The following is a 16,888-nucleotide window of genomic DNA, read 5'->3' as shown; positions in this document are numbered from 1 at the left end:
GCAAAGTACCCTTGAGAATTTTCTTCTCTTTCAGGGAGGGTGTAGTTACCACTAAATGTAAACCTTATTAAATGCAGCCAGATAGTGCTGTGCAGTGATGCAATAAAACTAGAGATGAACAGTGTGAGGCTGAGTCAAATAATGTATGTTACCACACCTAATGTTCTCTAACCAATTTTTCTTTAACGCCAGCTGTCAAAAGAGAACAATGGTGATTATATGGGACCGCAGTCTTGCTGATCTGCACAAATCTGTACATGCATTGAAACTGATGTATGCTAAAAAAGAGATAAGTGCATATAAATTACTTGTGGAACTGGTAAAATTATGGTCTTAGTTTAAAGAAATCTCAACCAAATTAATCCATAGATAGAGATGCTTGTAAAAGAAGCATAAGCCTTTACTAGTTACAAAAACTAGGTACAAGGGGAACTGATGTGAATAATGTAATGAAATTACATGTAATCAGAGTAAATCAGGTATTACAAACATGGATAAGGTTCCAAGTTATTTTAACAATTTTAGTACTAATACTGATGGAACCCATAATCTTTTTCAATATTGCTGTATCATTCTATGTCTTCATCTTTCTACTGCATATTTTAAAAAATTGTACTATCTTTTGATTACGCTCAGTAAAACTTTATCAAAACTTTATTTTGGTGGTGTTACATGACTTTTTTGTGATCGAGTTCTGTCAAAAGCATTAAAATTAATGAACATACATATAGCTCCAGGATACATAATGGATAACGTCTACAAATGAGATTTCTAGAGCCATCATATGTTTTGAAATGGGATATGAAGGCTTGACATTAGGCCTGAGCAATGATTTAGTTTGCTGCAACTCTTTTAAAGTGATTTTAAAATAATCTGCAGATCACCCTGAAGTAGAACACCTAGGATGGGTTCTGTGGTTATGTTTTCAGGGTGGATGTTGTGATGTGATAATTAATTCCCCTAGGCCAGCAGATGCTGGAGCATACACGTATGTACCTTCACATATAGTTTTCTAATATATACATATATTTATGTGAACACCAAAGTGTGTCACTGAAAATCAAGTCTCAAAATTTTAAATTAGTCCAACGTGAACGTCAAAGCGTAAAATAGCCAGAGATCTGCCGGGATGAACCACACTTCTCACAGAGATATGATGGAACTCCGTTTATTCTATTGTCAGTCCCGTAGTTATACCCTAATTCCCCAAGCATGCCTAAGCAAGCTCCATGCTATTGGATCACAGCTGCTATTCACGCGGCCCTTAATAGCAAGTGATTGGTTACAAACAAATATGCACGTGACTATTGCTAACACAACTTTTCCTCTTTCTGCGGTCAGCGCCTCCTTCTTAACATCCTGTCGACTTGCCACATCAGCATTGTTCTTCTCCTTTTTCCTTACTCAAGGACAGTTCACGAACATAGCTTGGGTTGTGCACGTATACATGTCCCTGTTCACCCAGCCATTCCTCTACAATTCCCTCTTTTTCTCTTTGCACAAGCCAAGCCCGATTCACAACTTTCTCTAAAGCCTCCCGTATGCACCCAAAACCACAACAAAATATCCTGAGCACGATGGACACACACTGCCTTAAACTTCTTGTCTCAGGCACCCGATAACATTCTCGGCATAAACTGCCTCACTCGTCTATGTTCCAACTACCCCTTGTAAGCTCCTCCCCAAAGCCCCCACAGCACAAGCGCAAGCACAAGCTATTATAACAGCGTAAACAATTTCTGCGGCGATTAGCGCCCAGACTCCGAGTGGTTGTCCAGATGTGAGGTTGTCAGTCACCAAGCAAAGATTCACTCCCCAAAGGTTGGAACATCTGCTTTACGTGTCACATCCTGGCTCAATGGCTCACGCACTCGCTGGAGCCTTTCGTGTTGACAGCAGGACTGGGAGCAGGCTTGGTCCATCCGCTAGGAACCCATATTGGTCCGGTTTCTGTAGAAACACAGCTATAACCTCGACTGTTAAATAACAATGGAGCTGGCCCCCCCCATTGTCCCGTCCGTGGGTCTTTATAACAAATTTGTACCCCTGGGGTAGCTTATAGCTTAACATGGCTGTTATGTGTGACTATGGGGGGCTGTACAGCATCTCCTGCCAAACTCAAAAAATTTAGAGTGAACAGTACTTGCTGCAGCCTAATTACAGGATCTGTTTGCTCAGTACCCTTCTGTTTAGCTAAATACTCCTTGATTGTCTGATGGGCCCGTTCTACAATAGCCTGTCCTGTAGACACATGGGGAATGCCGGTACTATGCTTAACACCTCATAGTTGTAAAAACTTCTGCACTTGACCCCCCACGTAAGCAGGCCCATTATCAGTCTTTAAGGAGTCTGGTACACCCATAATGGCAAAACACACAGTTAGGTGGCGAATCACATGGATTGCCTTCTCTCCTGACTGTGCGGTAGCCCAGTATCATTTTAGAAAAGGTGTCTACAGTGACATGCACATATTTTAAATGCCCAAATTCAGGCACATGTGTAACATCCATTTGCCACAGTTCGCATGCCTGCAGCCCTCTTGGGTTCACTCTGAGGCCTAAACTTGAGCCGTGCTGGCTGCACTGTGGGCAGGCCCTCACAATCCCGTGTGCATCAGTGTTGGTAACGCGGAACTGTCTTTGCAAGGCCTTTGCAGATTGGTGGAACATAGCATGACTGTTATGGGCTGCTGCAAGAGTCCTGAGGTGCCTTCAATAGCGGGCTAACCAAGGCATCAGCTTGGGCATTGCCTTCGCCTAATCCTCGGTTGGAGAGGTGACTTCTGATGTGCAGTATGCTGCATGGCTCAGTCTGATCATGGATCACTTGCAGCACTTTAAAGAACAACTGTCCAAGCCGTGGGTTGCTGGGTGGTTTAATCAAAGCGTCCTCGATTCTCATCACTACACTCACCATGTATAGTGAATCGGATACTACATTCAATAGTTCTGTTCTCCACTGTATTAGTGCCCACGCTACTGCGGCTAATTCAAGTGTCTGTAACGAGTCCTGATCAGTTCCATACAGCAGGTGATGCTTCCATGTGGTCCCCTCTAGCCACGTGCAGGCAGCTTTTCTACTTTGTTTGCCTGCATCAGTAAATACCGTACGTCCCTCTACAGGACGCTTGGACACTTTTGCAGTCTCAAGCCACAGTTGTTTCCCTAACATTTGGAGTCGTGCATCCTTTGGGTACTGATCAATAACATCTCCGGGGTAGGCCAGGAATGCCACTTGTAGCGGTTCAGAGTGTTGTAACATCCCTTCTTTCGACTCTGCTTTCAGAGGTAAAGCTATGAATGCAGGCAGGTTCCATAGCACCAATTTCAAGAGTCCTAGTCCTGGCTTTTTGAATCAAGTGGGCAATTGCCGCTGTTCTGGCCCAAATGCTCATTGGAGGCATGTGCGACATAAACACCCATTCCAATAGGGCAAATTTGTCGTCTGGAGTTTTCAGTCGCTTTGTTGTCGCTTTGTCGGGTGCTTGTGTTTGTTGTTGTTGTCGCTGCAGCCTGGCACTACAGATTGTGTTATCAACAGGGTCGTTTCCCCCCTTTTCTTTTTGCCAGGCTGGCCATTGACAGAGCATTGCAAAAGGGGAAACCTCTTGGTTAAATACAAGCACCCCTATGGGTTCGTCTGGGAAGCAGTGATCAGCAAAGGCACCTGTTATCTTGTTCCCAAGATGCTGCAAACAGCAGCGCTGATCGTTGCTAAGCTGGACAGGGCATTGAGGAGAGGTACCATGTAATAGGGGCATTAGTGGAGCTATTTCATCATTCCGGAGCCCTGTTATGTTGCGGACCCATTGTAAGTCACCAATTAAAGTCTGAGCATCGTGTAGGCTGGTAACATCAGTGGCAAGAGTCACTTTTTGAGGGTGTACAGAGCTAGAGGTAAGCACCCATCCCAAATACTTCCAGGGGCTTGATTGTTGCACTTTTTCTAGTGCCACTACAAGATCTCTGTTCTGTAGCAATCAAGTGATGTAAGAAACATCTTCATCAGTAAATGTTGCCGACAAAACAGAATATCGTCCATGTAATGGTAGATGATGGTGGCAGAAAAGTGCTCTCGAACTGGTTCCAACGCCCAATGCACGTATAACTGACACATAGTGGGAGAGTTTTTCATGCCTTGAGGCAGGACGATCCACTCATATCTTTCTGTTGGGGCGCTTTTGTTGACAGAGGGCACTGTGAAGGCAAAGCGCACAGTATCTTCAGATCGTAAGGGAATAGTGAAAAAACAGTCCTTAAGATCAAGAACCAAAATTTCCCAATCTCGAGGCAACATAGTAGGAGATGGCATGCCAGGTTGGAGGGCACCCATAGGCCACATTTGTTCATTTACCGCTCGTAGATCATGCAAAAGGCGCCACCTTCCGGATTTTTTGGGAATTACAAAGATCGGTGTATTCCATGGACTGATGGAGGGCTTTATGTGGCCTGCTTGCAATTGTTCATGTATCAGGTGCTTAGCAATCTGGAGCTGCTCTTTGTTTAGAGGCCACTGCTCTACCCACACAGGTTCATCAGTTTTCCATGGATTCTTGGGGTAGGCAGCTGTTCTGCAGTGACTGCACCTAAAAAGGTGTTGGCACATTTAATGTGGCCCCTATCTGGCTGAGGATGTCTCGTCCGATGAGACCTCCCAAGTTCCCTGGAAGGGTCATGACATATGGGCAAAGAGTAACTTCTTGCCCTTCTGGCAACTTTATTTTTCTCGTTTGCAAACCGCGCATGGGGGTGGTTCCTCCCCCTACGCCTTGTACCACGCCAATTGCAGGGCACAGAGGCCACCTCGTAACATCAGCGCCTGTATCCATGACTGCAGTAATTTGATGCGCCTCGGTGTCATTTAACATGGTAATAGTGACCATGGGCTGAGCTTTGATTTGCTGTATGAGATTGACCACTGTTTCCCCAGTGGACCCAAAGCCACGGTCTTTGCGATAAGGACAAGTATGAATTTCTTCTCCTGCGGGCTTGTCTATAAACATGAGCTGAGCAATTCGTTGTCCCGCTTTAATGGTAAGAGGGGGAAACAAAGTATAAGCACAAATCATAATTTCTCTGGTGTAATCAGCATCAATGACCCCTGGTAAGACTATTAGTACAGCAAGTCCTGTTGATGATCTCCCTAATAGCAATGCTCTAAATGAACTGTCCACGTCTACCACGGGGCCAAAAACACCTGTGGGAATTTTGTGGACAGTGCTGTCCTTTAAGGTGATATTCACTGCTGCTGCCAAATCGACTCCCAGGCTTCCCCTGGTGGCGGGGAGGGGAAGGTCTTGGACGCTGATGCCTGGCCGACTACTTGTGTCTGGGCGTGGTGAGGCCTCGCGCTGGATTTCTCGTTTTTTGACCTCTTGTATACAGTTGTAGAATGGGTATCCTTTTGGCATTGGTCACACCATGCAGCCACCTTGCAAATGTGATGAAAATGTCCTTTTTGGCCACAGCAAAAGCAAATTCCTGGCTCTTCTCCTTGTGATTTAACCCCCATCCTTGTAACTGTGGTGGCCAGGAGCTTCGTAGCAGGTTTTACAGCCTCTGCTACCATACTGGCCATAACTTGTCCTTGTTGTTGTTGTACTGCTCAATTGGCTAGCTCGCGCATATCACTTACTTCCACGCCCCTTGGAAGGGTGGTGAGGACACGTTTTGTGTTTGGATTGGCTCCTTCAAACGCCAACAACTTAAACATACTCTGCTTCGCGTCTTCTGTCACATCTGATTGGCTGGCCAGAGCTTCCCAAAGCCTCTCGATGAAATGCGAGTATCCTTCAGAATGGCCTTGTCGGATGGTGGCGAAGCTGGGTTGAGGCCGGGAATCCGGTACCGCGTTGAAGGCTTGGCGGGCAAGCTGCGCTGACAGATGATGCACGGGCAACGGGTATTGAAGCTGCACTTGTAAATGTCCATATACTCCAGACCCGGTCAACCTGTCTGGGTTAATATTGTATAGAGGTTCATTCTGCTGTCGCGGACGATTGGCCTCCATCTGTGCTAGTCTTTTCCACTCTCGTTCCCAGTGAAGAAGCTGGGAGGGTGTCAACAGGAGCCTTGCCAGGTTAATGCTGTCTATAGAAGAGTTGGTATCTGCTGTAAAAATCCAATCTAAGGCCATGCAGGCAGCCTCAGATTTTATTCCATGATCTGTTACAGACTTCTTGGCTTGTTGTAAAATGCTGCTCATATCGTCGTTCACCATTCTGGAATATGATGGGGCATGCAATTTGCCCTGCCGCTTGCCAGTCTCCCTCCAGGATAGGATCTGTTATAATTCCAGACTACCTCTGCCCCAATAGAGAGGTAGTGGGAACGCCCGTGGCGTAGGGTGGAGGTGGTACGTTATCAAAGTCAGGAGATGGAGGGGAGGGCTCGACTTGAGCCCATTCTTGTAGTTGCAGGGCCGTCTGGGCCATGCCCTTTGGGGGCCCATAGGGCCTGGTTCAGGTTCTTGTTTCCAATTAAGCTTTTCCTCCATAAAGGACAGAGCGCGATCAAGACGATGTTCCATCCAGTGCATGGCCTCTTCAATCTGATGGGCCCATTTCCCCAAGGCCTGCTGATCCCCTCCAGGCCCTGGGGACGGGGGAAGTTCATTGACCACCTCTGGCATTGGGACATCATTGTCTGGCAGCGGAATGGTCTGTGGTTCAGGGCGAGGTCCGGCCAGCAGAGGAGGTGGAGGGGGTGGGCAAGCAGGGTAGAGGCGCGGTTGACAAGAAGGACCGCCCGTTGCTCCGCCCATTGCTTGGTCAACTGTAACTTCTGCCTTTGCCTCCAGTTTGCTTTGAGGTGCTGTGGCGGTAACTTCCTCTTTTGGCTCTGATTGCAAGAGCTCTTTCTCCGGCTCCTGTAGGAGCTCACTGACAGTCTCAAAGTGTTTCTCTGCTTTCTGCCCTTTTATTGCGCTCAGGCCTTTAAACAGTCCACTCAGCCCTCCGCATTGTGTAGTTCGGGCAGGAGCGACAATCCCAGCTGGTGTTGCTATTGCCTCTACCACAGCCACGGCTACTTTTGATTCGGCTTGCATATTTTTCAAGGCATTTATAGCAGTTCTCCAGGTGGGCCCTAAGAAAAGGCTTTCCCTTTTCCCTGGATAGTACAGTCCCACAGGTGATCCCCTACTTCCCTCCACTCAGCTGCATTGAAGGGGAGAGGGGGTACCTGCAAATGTCCATGCTCCCGCGCCCATAAAACAAGCTTGTTCAGATCCTTTTCCCTGACTTCCTCCCCTCACTTAGCGAGGATACTGAGGAGCAATTTTTGCGCTGCTGCAAACTCTAAATCCATGCTAGCAGGGTATCACAGAGGGAAGGTAGTGACCCTTCTTACTGGCCTGACCGACATCCTTTGACTCGCGGTCGACACTCTCCGCCCGCAGTATCTCCGTCACTCGTCATCATCAGCCTTCTTTCAGTGATCAGCGAGCGTATCTTCCTCTGAGGAACTGTCCCTATTTGGGCGCCAGAAATAGCCAGAGATCTGCCGGGATGAACCACACTTCTCACAGAGATATGATGGAACTCCGTTTATTCTATTGTCAGTCCCGTAGTTATACCCTAATTCCCCAAGCATGCCTAAGCAAGCTCCATGCTATTGGATCACAGCTGCTATTCACGTGACCCTTAATAGCAAGTGATTGGTTACAAACAAATATGCACGTGACTATTGCTAACACAACTTTTCCTCTTTCTGTGGCCAGCGCCTCCTTCTTAACATCCTGTCGACTTGCCACATCAGCATTGTTCTTCTCCTTTTTCCTTACTCAAGGACAGTTAACGAACATAGCTTGGGTTGTGCACGTATACATGTCCCTGTTCACCCAGTCATTCCTCTACAGTGTAACTCTAAACTGAGTGGAATTTATCTTAACAAGTTAGTGGCATGGACAGAATCTATTAAAAAAGAGTTTGCATTCATCATTTTGCTTTCAATCCTATACAGTCTACTGTTTTGGTGAGATGCAAGGGTATTATTTAATGAAAATGAGAGATGCCCTTTACTCATAATTATAATAAAAAGCGTTAATGCAGAATGTAGAGATGACTGGATAAATTTTTGAAATTACAATAATACACTCACTGAGGAAAAATTCTTTTATGAAACATTCCATTATTGCTCTTACAGACCCATAATTTGAGAATTACTGCTCAAAAATTCAGATGAAATGATTTTACAATCCTGGGTCCATTAAAGGTTTAAGAATTGTCTGGTTAGATTAGGAAGAACATAGTTGTGAAAAAATGTTGTGTGATTTATTATGCTATTTAAAATTGCAAGACACGTGAAATAGGCTCTATCTGCAGAACAGGCAGGTCACTGCTGTGCTGAATGTGGGACCTTCTCACCTACAGGTAAACTTTGTTTATACTGACCCACTTATTATTTCTGCATCTTTAGCCCAGTAGAAGTATTTATTATGACATCCATTTCTCTCATCCTAGGTACATCTGACATGATACTATTGATTCTCAGGCCAATCATCCATTAGGAGCCAGAGTGATACGCAAATGTGAATTACAATTATAATAATTCCAACAAAGGAATTGATAAGGAAATGATAAGGCTCAGGTCTGTAGCTCAGCGAGGGTAAGGATCTCCTCAACCCCTGATACTACTAGAGCCACACTGTATTGTTGAAATAAAAAGGCCTAAAGCAGTATCTCTGTGTGCTGCGAGGTGTCCTTTGGTGAACTGTGGTGTTTCCAAGCATTCAGTAAAGCATTCTGTTTCACCACTCTGCCAGACTTTCTCACTATCAAGTGAAAATCAGCAAAAGGGAACCTGGACCTTTCCTTTCTACATCCAGTGTGATCTGCTTCCTGTAGATGCTCCAGAAAGCAACTGTCATCACCATTGCCCTTAAGTAGCTTCAGCCTGGCCTGCTATTTTCTTAAACATTTCTGCCTTTTCTTTCTTATTTGGTGTTTCCTTTCCCATATTATAATTTGGTCTCTTTTTCCATTTTCCTGGCTAAATCTGACTCTGAAACTTTCTGCTAATTTAAAACAAGATATGGTTCCATAAGCGTAACAGTGTGCAATGGTTTTATTGTAGACATGATTGAAAGTATTTGTTTAACTGAGCTGTGTGTTTAATATTACATGCATGAACTTATGGGCAAATGACAATCACAGTTTAATTAATATTTTTAAATTGCATATCACCCCATGCAAATTAGGTATGCTTTCCTCATTATTTTTAACCAAACTGACATTTAGAATTGCACAGCTCTTTTCTTTGATGGGGCACACATAACTAATAAATATCTGAAATATCTGTCTGAATATGCACCTGGATGTGCATTAAATGGGCCTTTGGTATGGGAGGCCTCACAATGTAAACAGTTATATGTCATGGGCTCAAGAAACCTAGCTCCCCCCCCAGCCACTCATTTCCCTTCCTGCATCCACTTTTGTTATTACAACAGCTTATGAGCATTCTTGGATGTACTATTTAACCTGGCTTTGGGCAGTACCTGATCTAAACCTGACTCTTAGATGACAACCCAAACCAGCATACCTTCAATGTGGTATAGAAACTGTAATTTATATTGTTGCATCTTTTTAGTGAGAATCCTAACTCATGCTGCTAAAAGGTCAGCAAATGCCTCACCTTTACCTCAGCATTCCAGTTCCTCTCACTGCTGTCTTTTGCTTTTCTTATTCTTTCTCCAATATGATCACTCCACCAGGTCCAGTCAGAGTGAAGAGCTGAACCTGGGCCTGTTGATGACAGAATACTCTTAACTGGATCACACCTCACCCTGGAGGCCATGCCAGCAAGTGTTTGTGAGTATGCATGCATGTCATGAGCACAGTTAGACCTTAATGTTGGATGGAAACCCCTTAAGTATGAATTCTACTTGGGGATTACATCCCTTTCATGGGAAACTGAGTACAATAATGTGATTGTTTCATGATGTTGATTTTACCAATCAGTGTTTAATTTGGTGATCGAAGAGTTTCTGACTGCATGTCTCTGTGATATGGCTACAGAATGCGAAGATACAAATTTTTTAAAGCATGTAGGGAAAAATTTCTGTGTTTATAGTGAAATGTAGCAAAACCTCATCTTTGCCCTGAAGGATTAAACTATGCCCTGTAGCACAGGCCTCATTCGTGTAGTTTAAGCACTGGTGCTGTTACTGAGTTTTCTATCACTGTTGGTATTTGTAGCTGAATTAAAGTGCTGCTCAGTGGGTTGCAGCAATCGCGTTAAAGATCTGTGGCAGTGCCGTCGAGGCTCTCTCTGTTCCTTGAAAGAGAGAAGCTGTGCTAATGACAGTGGAGCTGGTACTGGTTCTCAGGGGCAGTATGTGAGCATTTGCAAATGAGAAAACAAGGAAAAGTTCAGCAAACGTGAGGTAGAGCTGGTTCATTGTAGCTGTTTAGGGCAATCTGAGCAGGGGTACCTGTCACCTCGCACTGTTTTGCAATTCTTTTCATGAAGTTCCCAGTTAACTTTTGTCGTCTTGCTGCTTGTAAACACATTAAGCTTTGTCCATTTGCAGTGGGACAGGATAGGTTTAAGTCATTTATACTAATCCAAATTGGCTGCCTTGCTGTGGATACGGTACCTGTTTGATGACCAGATGACTTGTTTCACGTTCGGCAGGGCCTGGAAGGGTCCGGGCCTGGGTCCCAGCCCTTGGTACGGGTGAAGGGACTGTGACAGCCGGGTTCCTGGGGAGGCTCTTCTCCCTGCGCCCGTCACGGACCACAGCGTTCACTCCCGGGAGCTGCAGCGGAGCCAACTCCAGTAGCCGCTTCCCGCGCCTCCGCTGCCGCCCGGGGTCCGCAGCGTGGCTCCGGAGGGAACCCTGCTGGGAAAAGGCATCCGGGTGACCCGCTGGGCCGAGACAGCTCCCGGCAGGGGGGGCCAGCGGCGGCGGCACTGGGCGCGGCCTCCCGGCATGGGACCGCAGCTCCCCGCACCCGTCCGGCACAGAGGCGGCCCCCGCGGGGCGCTGCGCTGGCGCTGGGCCCGGCCTGGCCCGCCCGGCGCGAGGGCTGGCTGCGCCATGGCTACGGGGGCCGGGGCGCCGCGAGAGCGGGGCGATCTGTGCCTGACAGGAAGCCCGGCGGCCGGCGCTGCGCGGGCGCGTTCGGCCCTCGCCTTCCCTTCCGCCCCGGGCCGCACTCCGCCCGTGCCGCCCGCTCGCTGGCGGCGGCCCCTCAGGTGTGCGCGGAGCAGAGCGGGGCGGCGCTGCGCTCCCCTCGCTCTCTGGCCCGGCCGCCGCAGCCGCTCGGCGGGCCTGTCACGTGGGGCAGCGGCGGCGGCGCTGCCGTCTGTCCTCTGCCACCTGCCCCGGAGTGGGAGCGTGGGCCGGACATGGGGACGCCGCTGCGGCGGGCGCCCGCGCCACTCCCGGCCCCCCGGCGGGCGGGGGCACCGTGGGCCGGAGGCGCCGCCAGCTCCTGCGGCTCGGCGTAGCGGCTTGGTGGGTGCGGAGCCGCCGCGGTTCCCCCCGCGCTGAAGGGCAGGCGACAGCGACCCGCCATGGAGAAGGCAGCAGCCGCGGAGCTTCGTCAGGGCGCGCTGGGGCCGCTCACTGCCTTCTGCCTGGGTGAGTGCAGCCCGGCCGCTCCCTGGCGGCGGGGCATGTCCGGGCACGGCGGGCATCGGCTGTGGGGACTGCTGGGCCCCCTCCTTCCCACTTCCCTACCGTGGGTGGAGGGCTCAGGATGGGACGAGGCTGCAACACACCGAATCGTGCCGGCGGAGCCCCCTCCCGTCACCCCGCTTCCGAACGGGGCGAGGGGCGGCGCGGCCGCGGGTCCCTCAGGCACCCACTCGGGCTGCCATGTCCGGCCGCTGCCCGGCGGTGGGGGGCCGCGCAGAGCGCTGCCTGATCCAGCGGAGCCCATCGCCTTGCCCTTGGCTCTGGAACCGCTGCCGTAACCTCGCATAGCCCTGAAAAAAAAGTTCAGGAGGCATCGCCGGTTCTTCCCCGGGCTGTGAGCTCGTGCAGGGCGGGCAGCGGCGCGGGGGCTCGGTTAGGGACTGCCCGGCGCTCGGCCCCGCTGCGTGCCTGCCCGGCCCTTCTCTTGAGTGCCAGCGGGAAAAAACATTTTCTCTCCCTCCGTGTCTCTGCCATATTCTGCTCTCCTCCCTCCCTTCTGCTTGAAGCCGTTGCTCTCCGCTCTGCTTCTCAGCAGGTGTTAAGTTATGGCTGCGTGATGAAGCGTATTACTGGTTTCCAGTCTGTCAGCCCGTTCTGTCAGCGGAGATGTTTTTTGTTAGGCAGAAACGTTGCCGCCTGTGACTAGAACGAGCGAACGATAGGCCCCGCGTATTTAACAGGGACACGTGAAATTAGGAGTTACTAGAGCTGACTGCTCCGTTCCTGCGCCCTGCCAGAGGGTTCTGGTGGGGCAGCGTAGTCAGGCGCACCGGATGCAGCTGGGCAGTGCTGGGGCTGCACTGAGCCCGCCAGACACTTACTTGGTAAACTGTCACAGCTCCTTGATCCAGAATGTGTTAACCTCACATCTCTTTGCTAATGCAGTGGATTAGAGTTAATTTTTAATAATCCTAAGTGACAGTTACTATTTGTTATGTAAACGATCAGAAAGGGATATCTGTGGTGCTTCCTTAACATCAGTGCTTGTAGGAAGTTGAAGTTTAAAGCTTACTCTGGCTATTTCAAATGTATCTATTTTAATTAACATAAGTACAATGTCAAAAGCTAGCTAAACTACAAAACAGTTTGAACATCCAGGTAGTACAACTCTTGTTTTTTCAGAGTCTTAATGGGTTTTCAGAGATGTGCACAGCATGAGGATAATGTCTGCTCCATTGTTTATTTAAAGTTAGAGAAAGATACAAATTTTCAATGTGTCTCTCTCTGAATTTGTTATTGTTTTGGGAGGGGATGTTTTTGGTTTTTTTTTTTTCATTTTGTTTAGAGGTGTTTTGGGGTTTTTTTTTGTGGCCCAGTCAGGCCTTTGTTAAACCTTTTGTTATATGACAGAAATAGCATGATTATTGTTGAAATGACTAATGAGATAATAACAGATTATGTAAACTCCAGAGCTGAAGTGAGAACACTTCTTGTATTTAGGTGTGGGTGAGGTCAGGTTGAAAGTTTAGTAGATTTCTGCTTTCTATGACTTCTAGAATTTCACTGTCTGGCTCTTCTTTTCAGCTGGAATGTTTTATTCCTATTCCTTGCACAACTGACAGTAGTGGAAGTTGAGAAACATGAGAGGTGGGAAGCTTGTAAGGTATTTTGCTTCAGTGAACCCATAAGAATACAATGCTGCTACTTTAACTATTTTTGTATTTTATTTCCTGCTTGTCCATCCTTTCCTTTCATCCTTGTTTTTGATTCTTGTTTCTTGCCATTGTTTTCTTGTTTTCCCATGGCCTGTGTGTGGGTGTTTGGTGTCTGTATCAATGCACTGCCAGTGATCATTGCTGTGTGACCTCATCTGTAAACCACTGCTCCAAAGACTGGAACTGGGTTTGTTTCAACTGTTCTTCTGTGAAGCCATTTTGTTTATCATTCTTGAGAAGTTCTGGAGGACATAGAAAGTTATCAAATAAGAAGGAATCAGTGAAGCTGATGTCTCCTGGGTGTGGAAAAAGCCTGTAGCTGTCAGTTGGTTTGGAGGTGCCAAGATGTAAATTTCCCTTTTGATCCAAATAGCTGCTTTCCCAGATGAAAACCTCACCCTGAGAATTATTTAGCAATCCAGATGAATGGCACAGTAAGTTTCCTGCATGGAGTTCAAGCCAACTGAACCACTTCTGGGGTTTTTTTCTGGCTTTCCCATAATTGCTCAATAGTTAAGAAAAAGAGCATCTAGAAAACTTTCGAATACTCTAGTCTCTCACCTGTTTTTTATTTTGACAAGGTTTTGTTTTGACAAGAGACAAGAAAATCAGCAGGGAATAGCTGTTCTTTCTTACGGGCCTCTGACAGTTTTGAGAGCTGAGTACTGGTTTACAGTGCTCTTGTGGTTTGATTTGATGGTCTTGAGTGAGCAAAATGGATATTGGACACTGTAAGCTTGTTCAGTTGATTGGGAAAGTATCTGATGTGAGACTTAGATTTTATTTTGAAGAACTGTTTTTGCTTATTTCTTGGTATAAAAGGGTTTGAAAATGAGAGCAAAGAACTCGCAACTGCAGCCAATAAAAGTTTTTTGCAGAGATAAATGAGTATTTTTCAGGGTTCTCTTTCTTAGGTATCTTCCAGGTGTGATGCGCAAGGCTGCCTATAACTGTATTTCTGGTAGTAAACTAGGGCTCTCTGTTTAACAGTCTTCAGTAATGTAGCTCTGAGTTGGCTAGTTCCACTCTATTATGCCCCATGTCTTTATCCTACTTATAAGGGGCCCCTATGCCCACTTAAAGGGCATAGGGGCCCCTTTTAAGCCATGTGAGGAAACCTCTGCTTCAGAGCTTGTGTTCTCTTATGGCTGTTGGGAGTATTCAGGTAGGAAACATGAAGAAAGATTATAGAATGGTAGACCCAGACTTTTCCATACAATGTATCTTCAAACACTGCTTTCAGTTGTGCTGATAATAGTTACGCAGAGTATATTCATGTACTTTCTTTGGAGCAAAACCAAGTCTTTTAATTCTCATGAATATAAATTTGTGACATAATCATGGATTAATTTCATCTCAGTCTTTATGACTATATTACTATGGTTACAGAAATAGTGGCACTTTAATATTGTGTGAGGAAATGTTGTGTTGCTGTTACTGCTGTGATCCAGAGTTTGTCGCAAATGGATGTGCTGCTTTGCCAGAGTTAACAGAGCTGTGTTGTTTCCTGGTACAGGATGATATTGTTGCTCCTAGGTAGGCTTACTCACCTAACGGAGCAAGCTAGCATAGTGAAAGAAGAAATAATTATATGGCACATTGTTATTATCATATAACAAATGTTACTGTACACTAATTATGTAATAAAATGCTGTTAAAGTCCTTTGAACATTATATTAATGCTTATTAACACAAATCTGTGGTTCAGGTGTGTTTCTCCTCAAACTGTAGCATTACATACACTGCCATTTAGTTCCCCTCCTTCTTTTGTGTGTTCCTAAAAGCTCAGTCCCAAGACCACTTACAAGGGAGAAGTCACTGCCCTTGTCCCTGTGGTAGTGCCCTGAAGTCTGTGATGAGTGATGCCAGGAGCAGTCTTTGTCTCTGTTTTGCAGGGCCTGGCCTCGGCCTGAGGTCTGTAGCAGTCCTTCCAAAATCACTGTCTGCAAAAAGTTCTGGCTTCAGGAAGGAGAAAATCCAAATTGTGGATAGCCAGACATAAGTTGGGAGGGACAGCTGTAGGCGCCTGGGCTGCTGCACTGTCGTGACTGAAAAACGTGACTGGGCCTGAACTGGAAAGCTAAGGGATTGTTTTTTGTTTCCACCCCTTTAGTGTCTGGTACTTTTTGTACCTCTTGTGCTGGTTTGAGTTATACCAGAAGGTAGTCAGGGCAAGGGTCATTGTTTTGTGATGTGTTTAGACAGTGTAGAAGACAATGGGGGCCCACACTGAGACATAAGTAGTGTTGTCAGCTGCTTCCTAAGTGACTGTTGGGAACGGGGACGGTTTCTCTTCCTCTCTTCTCCTATTGTTGATTGTTTAATGATGTTTTTAACTAAATTCTTGCCAAGAGATTACCTATTAAAAGATTTAGGACTTAACACATGCAAAACAAAGCCAGAGTGAGTGCTTGGGCTGGGATGTTGTAAGTTAAGTTTTTGATAATGTTTTAAACCTTTCTAATTCTTTTAAGCATTTGTCATTTTACTAATAGTCTATTTTTGTAGATTACAGATTACAGTTGAAATGAGAGCAGTCAGTGAAACATGCTGTAATTTTTAGAGAAGTGGCTTAAAGAATGTATGGGGAAACTAATATGGAATTACACGTTAATGCTGACTTCTGGAGCAACAATGACACATGACAATTTTTTTTTGGCAATAACTACTCTTTCCAGATCACTTTAGTGGTATACACTGTGAGAGGAGATTTTTCAGAAAGTGAAGAGTCTTTGGAACTTAATTTGCAAGTCTGATATGTACTGCAAGTATTGCCTCATCCTGTTTTGATTGTATTAGTGGACCTTGTTGAAAACTTCATTGCTTTTGCTTAGTCAAGGCAATCATGTTAGCTTTAGCAGTTGATTTTCAAGGTGACATTTACCTGAGGAGTAAATGTCACCTTGCTTTATTCAGAAGAGATGTATTTAAGTAATAATTGCATTAGTTATCCAGCATTTAAGCAGGTGAAGTCACTAGCTGTGATGATAAATGTTTTAGTGTGATTGTTCTTCTGTGTTCCTCAATTAAAATAAATCCTGTGGAAGATAATTTAGAATAGATTGTCAGTTGTTTCTTTTGGTAGCATGTTTCACAGATACTAAACTTGGATTGCTGGTGACTTGTTTTAGTTCACTGTAGTGAAGGATAATAATTGATTACATGACTTGCCTGTGCCGATAAGCAAAGTTCTTGTTGGAAAACTGCAATACATTTATGCTAACACCCCACCAAACACCTAGGAATGGTTAACTGCTGACTGCCACCCAGTACCAGTAGAACTTCTGTGAACATTATTTTCTGTCTTTACACAGTGAATCTCTTCCTGACTGGGAAAATAGAAAGCGCTGTTACGTCATTAGGTAAGACATACTTTTCTTATTTGTATTTACTGTTCATTTGAGCTGTTACTGTTTCTTCCCCATACAAAGAGATATTCTAATGAAAGAGAGACTTTTTAAATGACGTTTGTTTAAGACAGACTACCAATGACATCTTTAGAAGTTTGGGACTTTTAAGTCTTCCTGGGCTTTTTCCTGGTGCCAGCCAAGGCCAGGGATCCTTGTCCCAGTGTCAGCCAAGGCCAGGGA

At 46.1% G+C, this 16,888-nt stretch overlaps 1 protein-coding gene across 2 annotated transcripts in view; it reads left to right on the top strand.

Moving 5' to 3' along the window:
• Positions 1-11,223: 11,223 nt before the first annotated feature.
• Positions 11,224-16,888, top strand: part of LRP3 (LDL receptor related protein 3) — a 34,791-nt gene continuing 29,126 nt past the window's right edge. Inside the window, exons 1-3 of one of the 2 annotated variants that reach the window (XM_042027704.1) lie at positions 11,553-11,586; positions 13,168-13,230; positions 16,613-16,660. In XM_042027704.1, the coding sequence (XP_041883638.1) occupies positions 13,224-13,230; positions 16,613-16,660 (55 nt within the window). In that variant the 5' untranslated portion in view covers positions 11,553-11,586; positions 13,168-13,223. Of the gene's footprint in view, positions 11,587-13,167; positions 13,231-16,612; positions 16,661-16,888 lie in introns of both variants that reach the window. The other variant, XM_042027703.1, reaches the window with a different exon arrangement.

The sequence above is a fragment of the Corvus kubaryi genome, unplaced genomic scaffold, assembly GCF_017639235.1.
Source record: "Corvus kubaryi isolate FWS band 111438036 unplaced genomic scaffold, C.kubaryi_AGA036_p1.0 37300, whole genome shotgun sequence".
Classification (NCBI taxonomy): domain Eukaryota; kingdom Metazoa; phylum Chordata; class Aves; order Passeriformes; family Corvidae; genus Corvus; species Corvus kubaryi.
Note: the sequence above shows the minus strand (reverse complement) of the source record. Positions and strands in the feature narration are given on the sequence as shown.